This window comes from Leiobunum rupestre, chromosome 3 (genome assembly GCF_980474605.1).
Source record: "Leiobunum rupestre chromosome 3, qqLeiRupe1.1.hap1, whole genome shotgun sequence".
NCBI classification, from domain to species: domain Eukaryota; kingdom Metazoa; phylum Arthropoda; class Arachnida; order Opiliones; family Sclerosomatidae; genus Leiobunum; species Leiobunum rupestre.
Window position 1 is genome coordinate 60,450,634 of NC_143386.1, and position 23,567 is coordinate 60,474,200.

General features: G+C 35.0%; 1 protein-coding gene across 1 annotated transcript in view; it reads right to left on the reverse strand.

Annotated features, from left to right (window-relative positions):
* Window positions 1-15,138, reverse strand: part of Galphao (G protein alpha o subunit) — an 86,918-nt gene extending 71,780 nt beyond the window's left edge. The window contains exons 1-2 of the mRNA XM_090168875.1: window positions 14,503-15,138; window positions 14,068-14,110 (exon numbers count right to left, since the gene is read on the reverse strand). Coding sequence (XP_090025001.1) covers window positions 14,068-14,110; window positions 14,503-14,620 — 161 coding nt within the window. The 5' untranslated portion in view covers window positions 14,621-15,138. The remainder of the gene's footprint in view (window positions 1-14,067; window positions 14,111-14,502) is intronic.
* Between the last annotated feature and the right edge of the window lie 8,429 nt (window positions 15,139-23,567).

The window sequence follows — 23,567 nt, forward strand, 5'->3', positions numbered from 1 at the left end:
CAAGATTTTAATAATCACAGAATTTGTCATAGGTCTAGAGTAAAATAACCTGCTAAAAGTGGCCAGATAAAATTGAATTCCCTGATTTTTTACAAATACTTAAAATTCCCTTTAGGGCCTATTGGTCCACTAGGAGGGGTTATACAATCACCGTGTCTGTCTTTCCGTGCAAAGGTTAATCATTGCGTACGCAGTTTCTCGAAATTTCTGCGTTCGCAGTTGCTAGGAATTAGCGTTAACGGATTAATTTGTGGTTGGATTAGGTTTGGATGGTGATTTTTCGTTAAAGCTCACCGTTGCGAGAGTTTTAACTCAGTTTGATTGGATATTTCGTTATTGTAATGTTTATGTGTAGGGTGTGATTGTTGAGTTAGTGTTATGACGGTTGTGAGTGTTTAGTTTATTGTGTTGGTGTTTTGGCGGTTGTGGGTGTTGAGTCTGTTGTTTTTGTGTTTGTAAGGGTGTTTTCTCTGCAACGGACGGACCGAGTGTTGAGTGTTGAGAGTTATGCAACCTCTCAACGTCCAATGGCAGGGTTTCCACCAATTGTTCACGGTATTCGTCTTAATATCAATTTGCGATTTATTGGTGCCGGCCGGGAATCGAACACGGGTCTGCTGCGTGCCAGAGATTTACTCTAACCACTGAGCCACCGACGCTTGTTAAGTTACGGTGTTTTTCTAAAAAACAGCTTTGGCGAATGTCCTTTACGTAGTTATAACGTTAGGTACTATAATTTATTCTACATCATTTTAAATATTTATAAATTATATTAGTCTTAATTAAATATTTATAAATTATATTAGTCTTAATTAAATATTTATAAATTATATTAGTCTTAATTAAATATTTATAAATTATATTAGTCTTAATTAAATATTTATAAATTATATTAGTCTTAATTAAATATTTATAAATTATATTAGTCTTAATTAAATATTTATAAATTATATTAGTCTTAATTAAATATTTATAAATTATATTAGTCTTAATTAAATATTTATAAATTATATTAGTCTTATATTTAATTAAATATTTATAAATTATATTAATCTTATATTTAATTAAATATTTATAAATTATATTAATCTTATATTTAATTAAATATTTATAAATTATATTAATCTTATATTTAATTAAATATTTATAAATTATATTAATCTTATATTTAATTAAATATTTATAAATTATATTAATCTTATATTTAATTAAATATTTAAAAAATTATATTAATCTTATATTTAATTAAATATTTATAAATTATATTAATCTTATATTTAATTAAATATTTAAAAAATTATATTAATCTTATATTTAATTAAATATTTATAAATTATATTAATCTTATATTTAATTAAATATTTATAAATTATGTTAATCTTATATTTAATTAAATATTTATAAATTATGTTAATCTTATATTTAATTAAATATTTATAAATTATGTTAATCTTATATTTAATTAAATATTTATAAATTATATCAATCTTATATTTAATTAAATATTTATAAATTATATTAATCTTATATTTAATTAAATATTTATAAATTATGTTAATCTTATATTTAATTAAATATTTATAAATTATGTTAATCTTATATTTAATTAAATATTTATAAATTATGTTAATCTTATATTTAATTAAATATTTATAAATGATGTTAATCTTATATTTAATAAATTTTTTAATTATTTCAATGTGAAATTTGATCGTGTTCAGGAATTGAACTCGGGTCGCATTATTACAATGCGGATAGATCACCGCCGAACCATTGACTTCCTTAGGGAAACTATTAAAATAAAGGAACCATTATGATAAGGCGGGTTTTTTTACTAAACGGAAGAATACAATATCTGTATATATTGTTTATTGAACTTAGTTTTTTAATTTTTGTGAACTTGTTAAAGTCTAAATATTTTACGTATGAAAATTTAAAGGTAAAATCTTGTTTTAGCGCAGTCAGCAGATAAAATGGTTAAAGGGTAGAACCCGTTAGTTTTTTGTAATTTATTTCGTTTTTTCAGTCTTTTTTTTATCTATTGCGTGTGTGTTTAGCGTATTAGATTTTATTGGTAATAGTTCATTTATGAAGAAAATATCGAGTTGTTTACATAGTGGTCTGGGTTTTTAACTGGGTCGTCATTACTTCGTAATTTATTTTAAACGTTTTCTCGACTGATTAAGATGTTTAATGCAGTTCATCAATTGGGTTCGTTTGTTTTTATTTATAAAGAGCCCTAACTATTCCGTCTACGGTCATTTATTGATATACGAGCTGTCGTTTAGTCAAGTGGCTTTCTGTGCTTTGTGAATGGTAAGTTTTTCGCTTCTTGTTAATACATTTTTTATTGGTGTGGATATTCGGACATCTACGATTTCTAACGCAGTCAATGATTTCCTGGGTGTGCGAGTCATTATATGATATTGTAAATTGGACGGTATTGGTCTTTTTCACGCGGTATGTGTCACAACGTCAACAGGAAGTCTACGAGTCGTCCACTACCAGATGTCGAATATAGCTATTCTACGGTATCTTCATCAAGGGCGAGTGTTGAAATAAAATGAGCGTTAAAGATGCGGAAAGTATGTCGTAAGCGAGCAAAATACAAATACCCTCTGTAGATGTTTCTTTCAATAAAATTTGCTTCGTATTATACTTAAATGATAACTTGTTCTGTAAATAGGGTTAAATTCAATTGCGCATTGTTTTAGTACGTCTACCTCGCTGTTGTAACTACTTAATTTATAATATTCTGAATAAATTAAACTCGGTTGTTTCGTCTCAATTATTTTAATTAAAATTAAAATTTTATACCGGGCGGGATGGAACTGGGATTACGTTTTTAGTAAATAACTCTGAATTGCGGAGATATTAATACCACTAGGGACAATTCTTCCAAGGAGAGGTATATTTTGCCTTGCCAACTTGTTAAGTTCCCCGATTTTCCTGACGTGCGTATAGAAATTATATGATCGCTGGGAGTCCTATCAAGTCAATTTATAAAGTAAACAATATTATAATTTACACGGTGAGTTCCATAATCTTTCATTGATAAATAGTCAACTTTCCAAGCCAATAATTTAGTTCCGCGTAGTCGCGTACGTTAAAGATGGGCATAGCGTTGAAAAAATAGACTGTCTTTAAATTAAAGGGGGTGTTATCCGTGCAAGATCTTCGGTTCGTTTCTAAAAATAGCCCAACACCGATTTGCCAGTTGAGTTTTATCTTTACGCGAAAGAGACCTACCACAGAACGTACGCTCGCTTTATCGAATAATAATAACAAAAAATTATTTAAATACAAGTCAGCGTACAAAAGAGGAAATTGTTCTTGGTACGCTTTAGACTTTGTCGCCTAACGACCCGTGCTGCGGAAGTCACTGCGAGAAAAAAGGTCATGGTTTATAGGGATGTCTTAGGTGAGTTATACGAAGTAAACTGGCTCGACCGATTTGGCTTGAGTTTCAATGGGTATTATTGAGATGGTTATTGCTACGTTTAGATCAAGGTTTATACCGGTTTATACTACTATTGGAAAAACGATTTTCAGGATATTTCCAAGTTATTTCATTTATACATCCCTTATTTCTACAGTTTATTTCATTTATATATCCCTGATTTTTACAGGTTATTTGAATGATATATCCCTGAATTTTACAGGTTATTTCATTTATATATCCCTGATTTTCCCAGGTTATTTCATTTATATATCCCTGATTTTTCCAGGTTATTTCATTTATATATCCCTGATTTTTTCAGGTTATTTGAATGATATATCCCTGATTTTTTCAGGTTATTTGAATGATATATCCCTGATTTTTTCAGGTTATTTGAATGATATATCCCTGATTTTTTCAGGTTATTTGAATGATATATCCCTGATTTTTTCAGGTTATTTGAATGATATATCCCTGATTTTTTCAGGTTATTTGAATGATATATCCCTGATTTTTTCAGGTTATTTGAATGATATATCCCTGATTTTTTCAGGTTATTTGAATGATATATCCCTGATTTTTTCAGGTTATTTGAATGATATATCCCTGATTTTTTCAGGTTATTTCAATGATATATCCCTGATTTTTCAGGTTATTTCAATGATATATCCCTGAATTTTACAGGTTATTTCATTTATATATCCCTGATTTTCCCAGGTTATTTCATTTATATGTCCCTAATTTTCCCAGGTTATTTATTTCATATATCGCTGATATTTCCGGGTTATTCCGCTGATATATCCCTGATATTTACGGGTTTTCTGGTCAAAACACTACAAAACTAAACCAAAAACGACTTCTTGGCCAAAATATTTGTACATGATCTGCCGAAACTTTTGAAATATTCAAAGCCAAAAAAATCTACAACACATTTTAAAGCGATACAGCTGTTTTTTAGTTGATTATTGGCTAATAATAAACGACTAGGCACAGAGAAAGTATCTAAACCAAGTGTGTTTGTTTAAAGTCTTTCACAATGATGTTAAAGAGAGTCCAAGAAGTGTAAGCCCTTTAGGTATATAGTCCCAGAAAATAAAAAAAGTTAATTTTTTAATCTGGGCAAATAATTTTAGTACTTTAACTCAAATTAAATTTTACTTAATTAAGAACAGAACGTACAGGTAAAAAGAATTAATACAAGCGAAAAAATAGTTTAAAAATAATATAAACCCATGTTTTAATAAAAACTGGTTAAAAACAAAAAAGCTGGTTTAAACCAAAAAAAACTAATTTCATTTTTAGGAACTGGTTTTTTTTTCAGCTCTAGAGGGTGTTGGCAAGCCCTTCATTCCACGCGAGGCGACAGCTAACTACACTAACTAAATACCGTTAACCTCAACAGGTTTCTATGGAAGGTGGAAACCGAAGAGCTTGTGATAAAACCCCTTAAACCAGGGCTACGAGCAACAAACGCAAGGAGAACGCAGCTAGCCTTTAAACACGCTAACGCAGTGTACAAATTTCATTGGCCGAGCCTTTACGCTGAATGTTTTACGAAAAGGGGAAGATAATTTCCAAATTTTCCCCTTCCGACGACCTATAGTAACAGGGGCCATACCACCGGAGGCCGATCATCATAGTGCCCTAAGCCAGCGTCCACAAGCCCGGACAGGTGACAAATCCAGCATGGGTAGTAGTACCCTACTACTGATGGTCGCACTTTTGACGCGAGCCGCTCAACCCAGCAGAAGGTGCAGCAATGGGTGGACCAATCCCCACTTCACACACAGCAGTGGGATTAAGAATGGATGCTGTAGCAACTCCAGCCGACACCCTACCGACGTACTAGGTAAAGAGTCATACACAGCGGTCCACATAACCCGGCACAGCTGGCACCGGAGATCCCGGTGTGCTCCAAAACGCCGGGAAACAGGACCACCGTGCCCTCATACGGAGGCCCGCCGCCCCACAGCAGGCTACCCAATCCGCCGAGGTGACCAGTTTGCCTGGACCCTCTCCGTTAGCCTGATCCGAAACCCAGTTTCCAGCCCAAACCTGACCGAAGTCGGAGGTGGAGATAGGACCATTTGATCAGAGCTAACATCTCCCAGTTCGCCACCGCCCTTATGGGTTACAAGAGCCGGACCCCGACTCACCGGTAAAGCCACCAGTTATTGCATACTCTAACCCTTCCGACGGCAGCAGGCGCTAAAGCATCTAACCAATGAAAACTGTACCGATGGGTAAGACAGTCTCAAAGAATCTGTACACCGAGTTCGTGCATTTTGCACTGTTAAAGGTACATATTTTCAAGAGTTCGCGAGTTCCATTTAGCACTGTCAAAGGTACGGTAGTGTACACCGAGTTCACAGTGTGGCTTACCCCTCGAACTGTACACAAGAAAATGCACGACTTTTGACGTTTTGCGTTTTCCTCGTGTGAGGTGCTGTTTGTTGCTCCTAGAACCAAGGGGAGAGAAAAGAAGGAGTTGTTCCGAGTTTTCACCCAGTGCCACAAGCTGGGATTGAACCCGGCTCCTCTTGATGCACGGCGAAAAATATTCGCTTTACAGGTTTCCGTGGATTTTTCACGGCTAAATGGTGCAAGGCTAAATACCCGTTATATTTGTTTTTATCCATAACCGAAAATTATCGGAATAATATCCATAAATAAACAGTTAACCGAAATTTTGACGCTTAATTTATCTGTTCCGCCGAGTAACTCTTACTAAAACTATAACACCGGGAAAATATGGTTTTGTAGGAGAAAAATCTCGTTTTCAAATTCCCTGACTTTTCCCTCACATTTTGGAGCCGTTTTCAAATTCCCTGACTTTTCCCTGACATTTTTGGAGCTGTTTTCAAATTCCCTGACTTTTCCCTGAAATTTTTGGAGCTGTTTTCAAATTCCCTGATTTTTCTACGTTTTTCTAGGTTTTCCAGATCAAGTACCAGTCCTGATACTTTTCTCGTGATAAATATTTTATTAACTTCTGGTTTGACACATTAGACACTCCAAGACCTGCTTTTGGAGCAACCAAGTCTCAAGTAGATCCCCATATTAGCACCTCAAATACCGTAAATAAACGACAATCAGACATAAATCAATTTTGATCAATACCACTCAACGTTGGGAAACAAAGGAGGTTCCCACAGTCCTTCCACTCAATTAACAACGCTTGTCCGCCATTGAGAGGCTGTTCAACAGCAAGCCCTGTCATTCTTTTAATAACCATCTATCTTTGATTAAACAATAAATCCAGCGATAGAGGGACAAACAACGATGTACGTCATGTTATGGACCTAGTACAGGGTGGCCACCATATTCTCAGATTCAAATTCCCTGTTTTCCCTGAAAATTTTAAAAGATTTCCCTGACTTTTTAAGGCCAAAATTAGGCAATTTTGAACTTTATATTTGACTTTTATCAGCCAAAAGTGATCAAAAATATATAGGATTTATAGGATAAAAATTTCAAAATTATAGGATAATTATAGAACTAAATTAGCAATTTAAAGGAGTTTCATTAGATTAAATTCTAGAATTTGCTCCCTCATGATTTCAATATTAACTTGACGAGAAAAATAACTAATTAAATCTTTTAAAATTTTATCAGTTGTAATTTAACCGAACATGCTTAAATATAGGAAATATAGGAAAATTATAGACTTGGAGTCTTGGACCAGGGGTGGTGCCTTGGGTATTAGCCTAGCTGATTATTACAGGGTTGCCACAATATATTCCCTGACCATTTTAAAAGATTTCCCCGACTTTTTAAGGCCAAAATTAGACAAGTTTGAACTTTATTTTTGACTTTTATCAGAAGTTAATAAATTTAAATCAACATATATTTCAGTACAAGGGTTATTGCACCGTAAAAAAAATTATAAAAACTTTCAAGGAACCAAATAGTAATCACAGAATTTGTCATAGATATAAAGTAAAATTACCTCCAAAAAGTGTCAAAATAACATTGAATTCCCTGACTTTTTACAAATTCTTAAAATTCCCTGACCTTTTAGGCCCATTTTTAAATTCCCTGACTTTTCCCTGACGTGTGGCAACCCTGCACTACATTGTCGATTAACGCTCAGGATGACCACAGATTTTATACAAGAAAATATAATATTATATAAATTATATTAAAAATACTGGAAAATATAGATTTCAAGTACTTTTGAAGTGAAAATCCATGGTTTTTAAAGGGAATTTGATTCTAAAATTATTTGTAGATTTGGATATCAAACGACATAATTGCAACGGGTGAAGCCCAAAAATGTCACAAATTTACGACAAAATTGGAAAATAGTGTAAATAAAGGAAGTTATAGGAACGCATTGAAAATATAGAAAAAATTATAAAATATAGGAGATGTCATTTTTATCTCTTGAAACTTCAAACTACGTACATTTAAGAGATTTCCCCAACTTTTTAAGGCCAAAATTAGACACATTTTGTCGACCCAAATCGAATTTGGATCTGTCCAATTTTGGATATAATTTTGGAATCAAATTTGAGCCACCGTTTGGCAGGCTCTGACCATAATAAATCAAAAATAATTCGGTCACTGGCTAAAATAATTCGCCTATTACATTTTCATCGCAGCAGGAGGAACCGGGTTCGATCCTAGCTTGTGGCACTGGGTTAGAGATCAGCATTTGAATAAGAAATTATCCAATTATTTATTTGTATTCATAACCGACAATTATCCAAAAAAATCCGAAAAAAAAAAGATTATTTTTGCGTGTTAAATCGTTGTTTATTCGTATAAAATGTTCGTAAATAAACAGTTAACCAAAGTTTTTATGAATAATGGAAATTTTGCCGGTTAATTTATTTGTTCCGCCGACCTCTACACTGGGTGAAAACTCCTTCCGCGTTGGGTTTGCAAGTTCTCTGCCCACGGATTAAAGGGGTTTTCCTCAGAGATCTTCAGTTTCCCATTTACAAAAAAACTTGTTGGAGTTAACGGTAATAGTGAGTGTAGGGAGCTGTTGGCTCGCCTGGTCTGAAGGACTTTCCACCAAACTCCTATACGCAATTTAACTCGGCCACCTGATTTAAAGGCATTAAAAGTCGCTCGATGCAGGGCCGGATTACCCAATAGGCCGAATAGGGTTGGCCAAAAACCGGCTTTTTTTAAATTTAAAAATTCAGTATGGTTAAAACTGGATGTAACCGGTGACCTAAACCGGTTAAAACCATTAATAAAAAATGCTCAAAATGCTTATCTAGCCCTCATTACTCAAATTGCCCGATTTCAAAATGACGTTTTTGGGAGTGACAGTACCTTTACATTGTGAGGTATAGCAGACTTATTTACCCGCTTTTATACCCTAACATGGCGGCGTATTTTCACTCGCAAAATTAATTTTAAGATCCCCTAATTGCTAGCTCTCATTACTTACTACAAAAAGTGAAGGTCAAGTTTTAGTTTTTTCAATTTTTCTAATTCATTTCTCATTTTTTTTTAATATAATAAAAAAGTGTTTTCAACCATGGATTTTATTCGGTGGATAAATCCGGCTTAAGACAGTCTGGCTGGTTCTTAGAGGTCGGGGATGGTTAACTTTTATTCAATAGATAAAGCTCTCAAAATTATCCGTAAAACGTTTTGATCAAGTAATTTATATCTCTATATTATCCGATTAATTTTTTGATAAATTTGTAAAATATCTGCGAAGTCTACATTGAAATTGCATTTTCCATCCATACGCCAATGAAAGAGGGCATCAAAATTAGCTTGGGCCCAGGGCCACACAAGGTCTTAATGGCTCGATGACTTGGGCCTAAGGTGTACTAGCCTAGCTTAGTGTTGTTAATTTTCCAGAAAAATAAAATGCGGAAAAATTTCCAGAAAATGTTCCGGAAAATTTTCAGAATTGCGCAAAATTTTCCGCAAATCAGAAAAAAAAATTGAAACATAAATTCCTTTTTAACGGTTTTCAATTTGTTTGACTTTTTATCGATATAAAATAATTAATATCAGTAAGCATACTACAAAACATTAATAGTGCTACATTGTTAATCAGTTTAAACTAGTCTAGAGTTTCGGTTTTACTTTCAGATTCGAAAAATGAGTCGAAAATGCCTCTTTATTTAAATTTGAAAACAATATATTAGACTAATCATGGAATTAAAACTTTTTTTTTATATTTTTGCGGAAAAATACGGGACATTTCCGGAAAAAATTCCCTGGTAAAATTTTCCGGGAAATTTTCCGACTTACAACACTACTAGCAGAGGTAAATGAACCGAAGTTATCAGACTGCTATAATACCCATGTTGGAGGCGTTTTCCTTAAGAAGTTAAATTTTTACCTCGAATTTAAAATTTTGCGCGCTCCTAAACCGAAAAAAAAAGTTTTTGTTTTTTATAAAACTATTTTTTATACATAGAAATAGCTATACCAACAATTCCCAAGTGCAATTTATCGCATCAAAAGAGGGGTTGGAAATTAGCTTCTATTTGACTCTATTTTATCATCGTTTTCATTAGGAAAACGCCCTCCGATTCTGAGCGCTATTTCAATAACTTCGGTTCATTTACTTATGATTTTATCGAATACAAAATTTAGACTAAACGTCTAGTCAAATAATAATCTATAAAAAATATAAAATAATGTATGTTTTAAATTTTCCGATTTGCGAAAAATTTTCCGAATTTAATTTTTCTGGAAAATTAACAATTGTAGTTCAAAATGATATTTTAAAAAAACCTCTTAATCAGCTATTTATCGTTCAAAACACTATTTTAAAAAACCTCTACAAAAACCAATTAGGGAAAAATTATAAAAAACCAATATGTATTATTATTATTATTATTATTATTTGAAAAGAAATACGCCGTATAAAAACACGCTGACAAATAGTAACCGCGAGTCTCTCTACAGAGTACTCTGTCCATGGAAATGAAATCCTAAATACATAGTATACTGTATAGAAAGATTGTCCGCAATAATAATATTGACGGTGATTTAAGGCTGGATGAAGCCTCGCGTGGCATCTTATCTGCTTGTTTTGCAGACTTTTCACGGGCTTCTTCGGGTCAACATTTATCTATGGGCTGCCTTCGCATCTAACACGTTAAGCTTAAAATAACCGCCTCCACTCCCGCTTCCTGGTAGCCTACCTAAAGCCCGCGGAAGGGTGTACAGTTTGCGTTAATTTCTACAGAAAGGATGGCTTAAATGTTTTCTCCCTGCTTGAAATGAATTTGAGGGTTGCGTTTCGTTCGTACCTGAAAACTTACACGAGGAATATCACGAGCAGCTGCGATAGTGTCTGCTTTGATGGGGGCGTTACGCCTTCCCCCTATGAGGGTCAAATTACGGTAGTATGGTATGACTGGAGAATACCTAAATCTTTGGTTATCTCTTTTTTCAGTTCCAATTGAAAATGTTATTATTTTGGCTTTTTTTTCCAATTCCTATTTTAAAAAATTCTTACCAGATGGTGTCAATCTTAAAGTAACGACTAAATTAATTAAGATTAAGATTCGCTGGTTTTTCATATGTGATAAGGGATAAAGTTAATGTTGTAAGTCGGAAAATTTTCCGGAAAATGACCGAGGCCTTTTTTCCGGAAACTTTTCCGTAATTTTCCGCAAAAATATAAAAAAAGTTTTCATTCCATGATTAGTCTAATATATTGTTTGCAAATTTAAATAAAGCGGCATTTTCGCCTCATTTTTTCGAATCTGAAAGTAAAACTAAACATCTAGACTAGTTTAAACTGATTAACAATGTAACACTATTAATGTTTTGTAGTATGTTTACTGATATTAGACATTTTATATCGATAAAAAGTTAAAAACATTAAAAATCCTTAAAAAGGAATTTATGTTTCAATTTTTTAATTTTCCGATTTGCGGAAAATTTTCCGCATTTTATTTTTCCGGAAAATTAACAACACTAGATAAAGTTATTTCACAGTTGTGACGTCATTGGAGTTCGATTTTAAATATTAGCAGATGGTGTCAATTTTAAATCAAAGATTAAACTAATTAAAAATTAGATTAAATTACCTGATAAATAAATCAGTAGTTATTTGGTAATATTTTTATTATTATAAGTTCCATCATTAAAACCAGCGCCAAACCAAGCAGCAGGTAAACAAATCGAGGTAACCAGCGTAAAAAAGTAAACTTAAACCGAATTTCAAGTCCCCGCTGCTTGGTTTTGCGCTTGTTGCAGCCTACTTCCAGGGGCTAGTAGGCCACGCTTTGAAGCTCTCTGGCGCTCTTTTAACTCATCGTAGGAAAATGGGAAAAAACCGGCATACTTCTCAACTCACCCCTACAACTCCTTAACATTTTTGCATAATCTTTTTAAAAACCCAGTATTTCCCATAAGAGTTTTTAGCAGCTATCTAATGACAATTTTTAAAATTACAGGGATTTATAGGTATAATTTTGGTAAAATGGGAAAAATTAGGAACAATTTCAAAATATAGAGATTATAGGTACTCTGGGAGCCCTGAAAAGTTCATTTAAATTTGGTAGATTGATCGGGATAAAAAATAAATTTATTCCTATCTCCGAAGTTGTATGAATTCGCCATTTGTCGATTAGTTGAAGTCAAGGGGGGGGGGGGTGACTGAACGGGGGTTTTAATTGACGGCTCCAAAGAGAACAATTCGCGGAAGAAGAATAGGAAATCGGTTCATTTTAATTTTAATTAAAAAACGTTCATTATCGACCTCCCCCTATGGCGTAGACTCCCCCTCATGGGGCATTAAAGGTCATTCCTTTGATTTTACGAAATTAACCTATGATTTAATGTTAATAATTTACTTTTAAACCATGTTTGGAATTTGTTTAACCCTAATATGGGTTTCTTATAGAATGAAGTTTTCATTGATAAGGTAACTTCGGGCAACCTTGCGTAGGTCATTCAACTGCTTGTATTTTGTTCAGGTTTGTTACAATATTATCAGATTTAAATATTCCCTGTTATCCCTGACCATTTTAAGTTATTTTCCCTGACTTTTTAAGGCCAAAATTAGACAGTTTTAACTTTTACATTTATCAGAAGTTAATAAATTAAGTTAAGTTATTTCAAAGTTGAAAAAGCTTTCACGGATCTAGATAATAATAATAAAATTTGCCATAGATCGAGAGTAAAACACCTTAAAAAAGTGTCAAGATAAAACTGAATTCCCTGAATTTTCTCTGAATGATTACAAATTCTTAAAATTCCCTGACATTTTAGGCTCATTTTAAAATTCCCTGACTTTCCCCTGATTTCCCTGACGCGTGGAAACTCTGTTGTTAGTGAACTAGAAGAAGCAAAAGATATTTATTCCCTGTATTTGAACTGGTAAAATAAAATAAATTATATACTACAAAAATCAAAATTATAAGTTTTATATTAATCTTATTTCAACGTATATTGCCGAAATGTACAGAAAATTTAACTTACGGTTAAAATAAATACTTATATTTAATTGAAATTTAATAAAATTAAATTACAGAGGATAATTGAAAATAAAATTTTAGTTCTTAAAATATAGGCTTTGCTTAACATAAATAACTTTATTTGATATTTGCCGAGTATCTAGCAAAAAGAGGGCAAATAATGAAAAGTAGGCTAATCCGTCTAGCGCGGGAACGTGCCGGGAAAAGTGTTTCTACAGGCGCCAGTAGATCAAAAATAGGTCGGATTTCCGACTACCGAAGTGGGGGGTAAAAATAGTATATCTTTTAGAGATCAGAAGCTTCTAAGTTAAAAAATCACCCGCCAGATAATCAAGAGAGACGTAAAATATGGCAAAATGAAGTAAAGAACTTGAGAAAAAAAAACTATCTAAAAATAACTGTCTGACGGGGGGAAATCGCGAAACACAAAAAAACCCCTAAAGCGAGAGAATCGCGAAACCCAGAAGTACCAAAAAAACGAATTTGAACCGGCCAAATTTATAAATAATACCACTACCGACTACACTGCAAGGGGAAAATCTAAAAAAATATACTTAAAAAATACAACAGTGCAAACTCTAAATGAATTAAAAGTGTTTTGATGGAAAATAAAACGTTGGGCCTAACAGAAATTCTCCAGATAAAAAGAAGACTCAGCCTGTTTCACCGCGCAGCGAAAATGGCGGCTCTCTGAGGCTTCTGTCCCAATCGATACCGAATATAGGCGAATACTATACGCAGCCGAGGCTTAAGGAATTTTGACATTTACTTATAAAATACTCCCTATTTGGGTTAAAATAGAAGATGAAATGTTCAAAAAGGTCATGTTTATAGGGAAATAAAAGGTTTATCCTGGTGGAATTATACTGCGGGGGCGGAAGAAATTGTGGGTACTGAAGATGGTCTTTGGAAGCCCGGGCATTAGGGGGGTAAGGCCACACCTTATTCCAGGTTCCAACAGCGATTGACCTTCTGTAACACTGGGGGTAAGGTAATGGGGAAAAATAGTCTTAAGCCTAGGTTTTCGATATTTTATCGAAAGAGTTGTTGCGTACATCGACGAAAATGTTGTTTTTTTATCTAAAGGGATAAAATTTACGACGAAATTGGATATTCGACATTTATAAGAAATAAAATAGCTAAGCCTAACTGTCAATTTTTTAACGACATTTCGTACCGTATGATGGATAAATTGGAATTAAGAGTACTTACTTCATTTGTTTAACTATGGTACTTTTTCCGGATTCACCAGCTCCTGTTAAGAGGGAGAGAAAAAAGCATATTTAAATGACATTTTCATATAAAGTAGATGGATGACGCGAAATAAGATGATGGGTAAAAATACGGTTAGCCTAAAATGTAAGCCTAAATTGTGAGATTAGAGTTAATTATATATGTACGTAATTATCGGTCGTGGATTTGGACGTTAGAATCGGCAAGAATCGGGGCTACAAGATTAGTATTCGAGTCCAAGATACGGGGCTAAAATAGGTGAAAAAACCCGGCCGGAATCAAATATGGCGTATTCCGGAGAGTCCCCCCCTTCTCCGGCGGGGAACAGCAGCATCTCGGGTTAGGCCTAACGGGTCAAAACGCGTCCTGCCTTAAAAAAGGGTTAGCCGAGGCTTAGAAAGTAGAAGATCATACCCAATAATAAGAGTTTAATATCCTTAGCCGCCTGTATTCCATCTTCTTTTAAGTTTTTCTCGATTTGTTTGCTTCTCGCTAGGGCAGCCCGTTCCTCGGCACTCATAGCACACCCCATGGCTGGCGAGCAAAGTGACTGTCGGCCGACTCAAGGCGAGACCGCGAGCGAGCGCTCCCTCTGGCAAATCCTCTCTCTGTCGTTGCCTGCCTCACCTCTCTGCCGCTGCCTCTGTGCACGCACCACAAACTATACACCGAAGTGGAATCTTCGCTAATTTCCACGTATTCCACACTTTTAAATCCTTCGTGCGTGTATCGGCGATTCCGTTATTTTACTCACCACCGCCGCGTCGAGAATATTATCTGCCAAGGCTAATTAATCCAAAAGGTTGAACCGGGTCGAGCCCGCCGTGTATATATATATAACGAAAAAAACGCGCAGTCGTCTCTCTCACCACTTTTCCTCCTATTTCTTCCTCTTATCAATTATTAGCATAAGTGAAATTTACTTTACCCGTGCGCCTGATAGTTCACGCCGCAGATATCGGGGGAACCATAGAAATGATATTTTCTCGCTAGGAAATTTTTCACTCTCGCCCTACTACCGGCCTGTTACGCGGCGTCGTTCCGGCCCCAGAACGACCGATTCCGATAATAAGCAGAACGGCCGCCGTCGGGGAAATGGCGCTAGCTTCGCGCTCCGCCTAATATCGACGTATGGGGGTGAAGCCCGAGCCAGAGGGGCCACGCGAAAATGAAAAAGAGAAAGCAAAGAGAACCGCGCTGGAGGAACGGAGAGAGGAAGATCGAGCGGAGTTCGGGGGGAGGGGGTTTAAAGGAACCGAGGGAGAAGGGGGGTTGCCAGGGAGAAAATCGTTGGGGCCAATGGAGAAAGCGCTCCCTAACATCTTTTGGAGAAAGGGGGAGAATGTTGGGTGCCGCGATAAGGGATACCCGACTCCCGAGAAGTTCTCCGCGGCTGCTGTAAATAGGGAAGCCAGTTAAAGGGAGAAAATGGCTTTGACGTCATGACGACCCTCCCTCCTTCGTTCTTTTACTCAGTTTTGAAATTGCGTCATTGATTTTTTGGCTCTACGTTAAGGATAGTGGTGACGTCTGGTGGAATTTAAAAGAACCACGATTGTAAAGTAGACATTTTGTATCGCTTTTATTTATGATTAATATAGTATTTAGAACTTTTTATAAGATCCTTTATTCTAAAGTCTCTATTTAAATTCTAAATTTTGAAATTCAATGTTTAAAAAAATAAACGCTAGATGGCGAGAATAGCATTGAGTTTAACATCGTATGGGAGGCAATGTGACGTCATCGATATTATTTGTTATTTTAAATAATATTGACTGTCAACTGCGATTAATTAAGTAATTAATGCAAGGAATCACTTTTTTTTGTAAATTTTTAGCTTAGAGTGGAACACATTTACCAAACTTTGTTTATTAAGAGTAAATCAATGATTATCACTAGCAGATGTCGCTAGCGCATAGTGGGGACGTTGCTTAAAATAAATACGGCGCGAATTTTAAAAAAATAGTAATGTTTGAGTTGTAAGAATATTCAAAGCTCAACCCTCGCTTACTTTAAAGTAGAAGTTCGTGCTCTTTCGATTTTTCGTGACACTTTATCACACAGACGCTCGCTATCTATGTTTAAGTTTTGCGTTTAAAAAGCAGACGAATATTCGCTGCGAACATAATGAAAATCGTCCTCGACACGTGAACGGTAAACGGCAACGAAGTCTCTATTCGCTACATTAACGAGCATAGATGGCGCTACGGAGTCACGTTCTTCCGAGGTAGTGCCTATGATATAATCGTCTGCTACTGTTTAAATAAAAGAAAAATCCTTGCCTCGTAATTTCTCTGTTACCATGGAAGCAAACCAAAACAGCTTCTATTTCGTCCATCATAAACCTCGAATATGTGAAATTAGGCTTTTCATAAAGCCATCTAGCGGCCAAAACAAGAAGCTCATCAACTGTAGAATTTGTGTCTGCGATTTTCGTCTGCTACAAAGAGTCTGCTTAGCAGACGTAAAGCCAGTAATTTATGAGTGTGTTGGCCGCTAGGTGGCTCTATATAACATGAAAAGGCTAATTATGTACTATAAAACGTCCTTACGCTACTGTCTGCAAAACACTAATACCTTCTGCCAATGCCATACTTAATTAGTTTTAGACGGAAACCAAAAATATGGTAACTTTCGGTCGCGAATAGAATGGGTGTCTCGAACTCTTTGTGTCTAGGTGGCGTTTTTCTGGTGCAGTGAGACGCGCGAAAGCAATTTTCAAAAACTATAGTAAAATGGTTTCCAATATCTACTGATACCAGCTCACTAGTAAAAGTAATTTTCCTTTTTGATTAATATCCAAATATTTTAGATCATATCTTTCGGTAATTGAGCAATCGATTTTTTTTGGGTCGGTCGGATTGGGGATGCTCAAGTACTCATTTGGGGGCGCTGAACATCCCCTGGCGCCCAGGGGCGGATTAACCCTTTCGGCGCCTTAAGGCACAGAAAAATTTGGCGCTACTTCGCATTGGTCAGCTAAGGAGGGGCGTATCGGTTTTTAATAAATAAAAAAATATATTTTCGTTTCCCCAAACCTTTTCGGCGTTATTTTGAGTAGGGGCAAGCCAAGTAAATGGACCGTGGGGCTTTATCAGAGTTTTGGCGCCCCTAGAAAAATGGCAAAAAACGCGAAACTCGTATCAAATAGATCTTCGAGTAATTACTCGAAGATCTATTTGATCCGAGTTTCGCGTTTTTTGCTCGAAGACCTATTGGGTACGAGTTAGTAGTAAGTTTTTTAATTTCTTCAAATTTGTTTAGGATTTAGCTATTTTATCCCTTTAATTATGGACTAATCTACTTTTTCGCATATTTTATCATCCGATGCCAAAATTATATTAATATGCAAGTATCATTATTTATATAGTCAAATTAACGAATAACTAATAGCGTCTGCTTTAGCCACTACCTATCTAGGTTTCAATGGCGAACCAAAGGGGGCGTAGCGATAGTTTTCGTTGTTTCACTTCTGTAAAAAATGACAAACACTTACAGTCTTAGGTGCAGTGGTATGATATCGTTAATTTCACAAATAAGTTTTAGTACTATTATTACTTGGTTCAACCAGGAAAAAAAGCTTTTAACGACTAGACTAGACAAGACATAAAAATTCCAAACTCCGCAGGTATGCTAAAAGATTTTGTTTTATTTCCGAGGCGATTCTGACATCTTTATGGCTACTCTTACAAGTTAACGGAAGTTACAGACAGACATTTAAGACGTCACGTGGAGTGGCGCCATCTACAAATTACGACTCGCTTCTCTAAACAGAGAATCGTTTCTTTTTCGAAAATTGTTAACGATTCCCAAACACAGGCGGCGCTCTTAACCTAAAACTAAACCAGCTCCTAAAAAACGCATTAAAACACTCCCAAAATTTAGGTACAAACCTCAAGGAACAAATTGAGAATTTGGATCGACAAGGCTTACTGGGACCAAAAAAATAAAAATAAAAAGTAACGAAAAGTTCCTCCCAAACAGCCTAGAAAGAGAAACATTTAATCGCCCGGTTAGAAAGGGGTAAAATGTTATTTTTTCACTCGCTATCTTCGACTATGTTAGGCTTAGCACCCATTTTATCGTCACCATGGTAACGCGTGAGGTAACAAGGTACTAACAAGAACGATATGGCCTGGAGAGATTACCACTGGCGCCCCTATCAGTGCAAAACGAGCCCAGGGAAATTTATGAACACCCAGAAAGAAATTTCCGCTTGGTGGAAGTCGCTTTCGTGACCGCTGTTTATCACTGGTTTACGCGACTTCCCCGTCGTCGTCCGTCCGTACGTTCAATTAAACTGGTTTCGTATCGGGGTTTCTGACGGGTAACTAACGCGTTGGCTTGTTTCGTTCGCGGGCGAAGTGGCCAGGAGGGAAGATTACGTTAAATCTTCGGGGCTTAGGAACTCCCATCTATTTGGAGAGCCCAGTTCTTTTGGAAGTTCCGACTGCACGTTCGAGGGAAAATGCAACTCGCCAAAAGAATCGCGTGCCAGCCTGGAATATTCTCCCTTCTAGAACGTGCACGACGGACATTATTATTTTATACATCCAATAAGGATAATACATTCCGATAAACCCCGCTAGATGGCGTAAATCTCACTTGAAGAATTCAGTGTTTTTGCTATCTTAATTGCCATTTTATTATCTACTATTAAATAACATAGGAGACATTTATAACCTTTGTAACATTTTGATTCTAAATAATGTATATTTTTATTTTAAATAATAATAATAATAATAATAATAATAATAATAATAATAATAATAATCAGCTAGGCTAATACCCAAGGCACCACCTTAGGCCCAAGTCATCTAGCAACTTTTGAAGCCATTAATTCAGGTGGCCGGGTTATTATAAACTGACTAATAAACGATATAAATGAGAAAACTATGAATTTATTTGCTATAACAGCATCATTTAAGAAACCTATTTTTGCACATCAAATTTTAAAATTTCAATTTGTCGAGTTTTATATTATATTATTATTATATATAAATTATAATAATTAAATCAATAATCTAATAAATAATCTAATAAATTTGAGAGATATAAACTTTGACCTCCAATAGAGTCCAATATCACAGACCATAGATGGAATTTAGAAATTCGGACTTCAGGATAATAATAATCAGCTATGCTCAAGTCATCTAGCGACTTATAATGCCTTTAAACAGGTGACCGGGTTATAGTGCGTAGGAGAGTGGTAAGAGGGTGGTGGCAAGCCCTGCATGCCACGAGATCGAGCCAACACTAACTATTACCGTTAACCTCGACAAGTTTAATATGATAGACAGGTATCAAAATTAGTTCATTTTAATGCGCAGAAGGGTGGTGGCCAGCCCTTCACGGCACGCGAGCCAACAGCTCCCTACCCTACACTAACTATTACCGTTAACCTCAACAGGTTTTTATGGAAGTGGAAACCTAAGACCTCGGGGGAAACCCCTTTAACCAGTGGGGAGAGAGGGAGAGATCTTGCAAACTCAACGCAGGAGTTGTTCCTAGTTTTCACCCAGTGCCAATAGACGAGTAAAGAAATTGGTTGCCAGTTTTTCTTTAATTTTCAGGTGGAAGGTATTTTGAAAAAGGGGGAAGAAAATAGGGGTTATCCAGCCTAGTCACGTGGTATTTGTGATGGTAGCGACATCTTACGGCTGAGTTTTACAACTATCAACCCTTTTTGATTGGTCTATGAACGTCGGCTGCTTATGTTGTCATTTTTTGTTTACGATATACATAAAAGACCTCTTATCGTTTTACTATTATTAAATATAATTAGTTTAAATTAATTTTGTTACATGAGTGTACATGGTGGTTCAAAGTGTTGCGTTGAAGGTTGTAGAAGCTTTCCTTTTGGTAAACTTAAATCTTAATTTAAAATCACTTTCAAAGCAGACCTACATTGAAAGATGCATTAAGCCTTAACCGAAAAACATTTTTTAAGTTCGATTTGAATATTTTCAAACCTTTTTTTCTAGTTGTAAAGTTCATCTTCAGGAACTACGGTTTTCTTATTCCAAAACCGTTTAAATCATTAAAACTTAATAATTAAATAAATTACAAATATAAAATAAATTAGTAGAAATTATGTTTAATTCAGAGAAAACTGCATGGTATTAGAAGATAAAACTTATTTTATACAAGACGTTTCGAGCCGAGGCTCTTCTTCAGTCGTTCGTTAGTTTTAATTTGATTTAAAATTTTACCACGCGCCATATTCAAGTTCTAATATCACGCGAGCAGAAGGTCAGCGTGTTAAAAAATAAACAAAAGTTTTACTGATTTTAACAATTTACGTGTGTAATAGAATCAATGTAACCGATAAATCCAAAGTATATGTAAGTCAGTGTGAATTATTAAAATATAAATATAAAATAAAATAAAATTTTAAATCACAATATTACCCCAATTAGTTACTTCTTGACATCCTTTATCTAAATTTAAATTACCTAGTTTACGAATATACAATCCTTCATAGAATTTTCTTTTGTACCAATTGGTTTCCCGTTTTAAAATTTTGTAATCATCCCATTTAATAGAGTGGTTTAACGTAGACCAAATATGTTTTGAAATTCCGTTATTCATATCGCCCTTAGCCACGCAGGATTTATGTTCACGTATCCTGTCTAAAATGGAACGTTTTGTTTCACCAATATACGTTTTTCCACATGGTAAATAATAAGTTTAATATATAAAATAAATTAGTTTAAGATGTGGAACACTGAACCGCCGCTACTTGTAAAAGTGTACAAGTAGGATAATATAGGTTCTGCGCAGACTCCCGTAATAGCCAATCCGGTTCTCCTTTCCTACCCACAATTCCCTCGGAAGTTCGTTAAAAATATTTTAAATGATAAGCGGTTTTCTTTACGCGTCTATAGCTGCGATCGAACCCGTCTAATCTTGCTGCGAAGCGAAAGTGCTAACCACTCCGCCACCCCGCTAAAACTAAAGGCTACCTATTAGCAGTAGTTTATAATGTGTATCTTACAAAATTAGAAGTTTCAATGTAGGCTATAAAAATAAAATGAAATTTCAAAAACGCGAATAGGTTCAAAAGTCCATCAATAACCGGGGAAAAAAAACTAACGAAACTCGGTCCAAATAGGCCTTCGAATAGTAATCGAAATAAAAATTATGAAAATTAGACTGAATTCGGGCTAATTTTCATCATTTTTAATTAGGTTGTAATAGTGTGCTTATCAAGTTAATGTACGGGGTGATTGAAATATCGTTAATATTTAATGGACAAGGTGATTAAAACAGCGTGGTCATGGGTCTTTCTTTGAGTTAAAATTACTCTAAACTAATAAAGGACATATCTTGTACATAATTAAGAGATTAAAATAATTAAAAACCACTATTGTACAATTAAAAAGTTTTATTACAAAAACACAGCTACGGCCGTTTCGACGCCAACACCAGCTTCGTCGTCAGGCTAATATACGGCCGTAGCTGTGTTTTTGTAATAAAACTATTTTAATTGTACAATAGTAGTTTTTAATTATTTTAATCGCTTAAAATTACCCTTTGGTTGATACTTCTTAGTGGGTTAGTTATGTTAATCGACAGGGTTATTGAGATACAATTTAATGTACAAGACGATTGAAAAGTGTTAAATTGAATATTCAAAATATATTTATAGGGGAACGGCCAAGCTTCTCCAAATATCGCCTTATTTGCATATCAAAAGATCAACAAGACGTTCAATATACTTACACGTACCTTATTTGTCTTGAAAAAAATAGTTTTTGGCCTAAAAAGTTGAAACGCCACCTCGCCAGCGTCAGCACGACCTTAGCGAGCGATTTGCGAACTATCCTGACTTTTAAAAACGCGCAATTTAGGCTTAGGTCTCGTACAACTGGAACGCGCCGCGCGTGAAAAACCATTTTTTTAGTTTTTAACGGGCCATAGGGCTATCTTACTGGTTAAATCTTGACCGTTCTCCTTTAATACATCGGGGGGATGGTGTGTACTTAAGTGTCCGTGACATCTTGTTATTTTTTGGCCAAATGTTTTCTGAGTTGAACTTTTTATATAGTTCGGCTGTCTCGTCGTGGCAAAACCTAGTAAACGCAAAATTGGAAAATTTCGAGTTAGAAATAAGCTAATTTCTCGCCACATCGCGGAAGTATACACCTCATATCACGGCTCACAATTTACCCCATTTATTACTCAGTGATGGGCACTCTCCTCTCACCGTGAGATCAGTGAGAGTAATTGAGAGGAGGTGAGATGCTCTAAGCTTCCAATGGAGAGGAGCGTGAAATGAGTTTCCAAGCTATGAATTTAAGGGAGAGGAGAGTGAGAGAGGAGGTAAGATTTTTCAAAGAAAGTGATTGCAGTGTGCGCGAGGTTAGTTTAATTAGCGAAATTCGATGAGAGGAGATGAGCTCAGAAGTTAGTTTACGGTGGTGAGAGGAGATGAGTTTGAGTTTAAAATTTTGGAAACGGGAATGAGATGGAGTGAGAGTTATCACAAAATTCTTAAAAATGCCCATCACGCCTAACGATGAAAAATGTATAAAATAAACTGCGGAAGGCTATTTATAAATATATAAGTTATATTTTCCCTCTGTAATAAACTATTATATTTTTAACCATGCACTTTGAAAAAACTCAGTTTGAACCTCTGATATTAGTGTTCGCAGTTTCCTCCAGCTAGGTGTCGCTATCTAATCTGAAAAGGTTAGCCATTAAAACCACCGCAATTTAATGCAAATTATTAATAGACAGTATTAAATTATTTTTTTTTATTTGATTAGAAAAATTGGGAGTATTTTTACAAATAAATTATTAAGTCAAACTATGATACAATTCAATTTTATTTAAAAGTTTCTATCGTTTTGTGTTTAAAACGTTTGATATGAATCGGCGTTAGGGTCAATGAGGTAAATTTTTAAGAGCAGCCACAGATTAGATGGCGCCACTAAGTACTCGAAGGGTTAAGATACTTCCACCAATAAAAAAGCGTGACCTTTCAAACGCTTTCCCATTGGTGGAAATACCTCAACTCGCCTAGTACTTACAAGGAGACTACCCGAGGTGGTTATCAGCGATTTTGTTGAAACTCGGGGGTTAGGTAGACCTTATGGTAGTATGAAAATTCGCAAAGGGAAAAGTTGCAATGGGCTTTAGTTTTCCTATGGCAACCCAAAATGGTTTTGACCTCTCCATTTAAAAAAGCATGGGATTTTCTAGGTTACCCAAATTTTGTTAAAATTTAACCAAAATTTATCAATTTTAGCCAAAAACATTGATCAATTTTACCCAAAATAGGTCAAATTAATCTTTTTGGGTATGTTTTGAAAATAAAAAAATTTCAAATTTTTTAAGTAAGTACCCTGTGAAACCGAGAAAATCCCATGCTTTTTTAAATGGAGATTTTTTTGTTATGAGAGATCAAAAACATTTTCGGTTGCCATGGAAAAACTAAAGCCCATTGCAACTTTTCCCTTTGGCAAATTTTC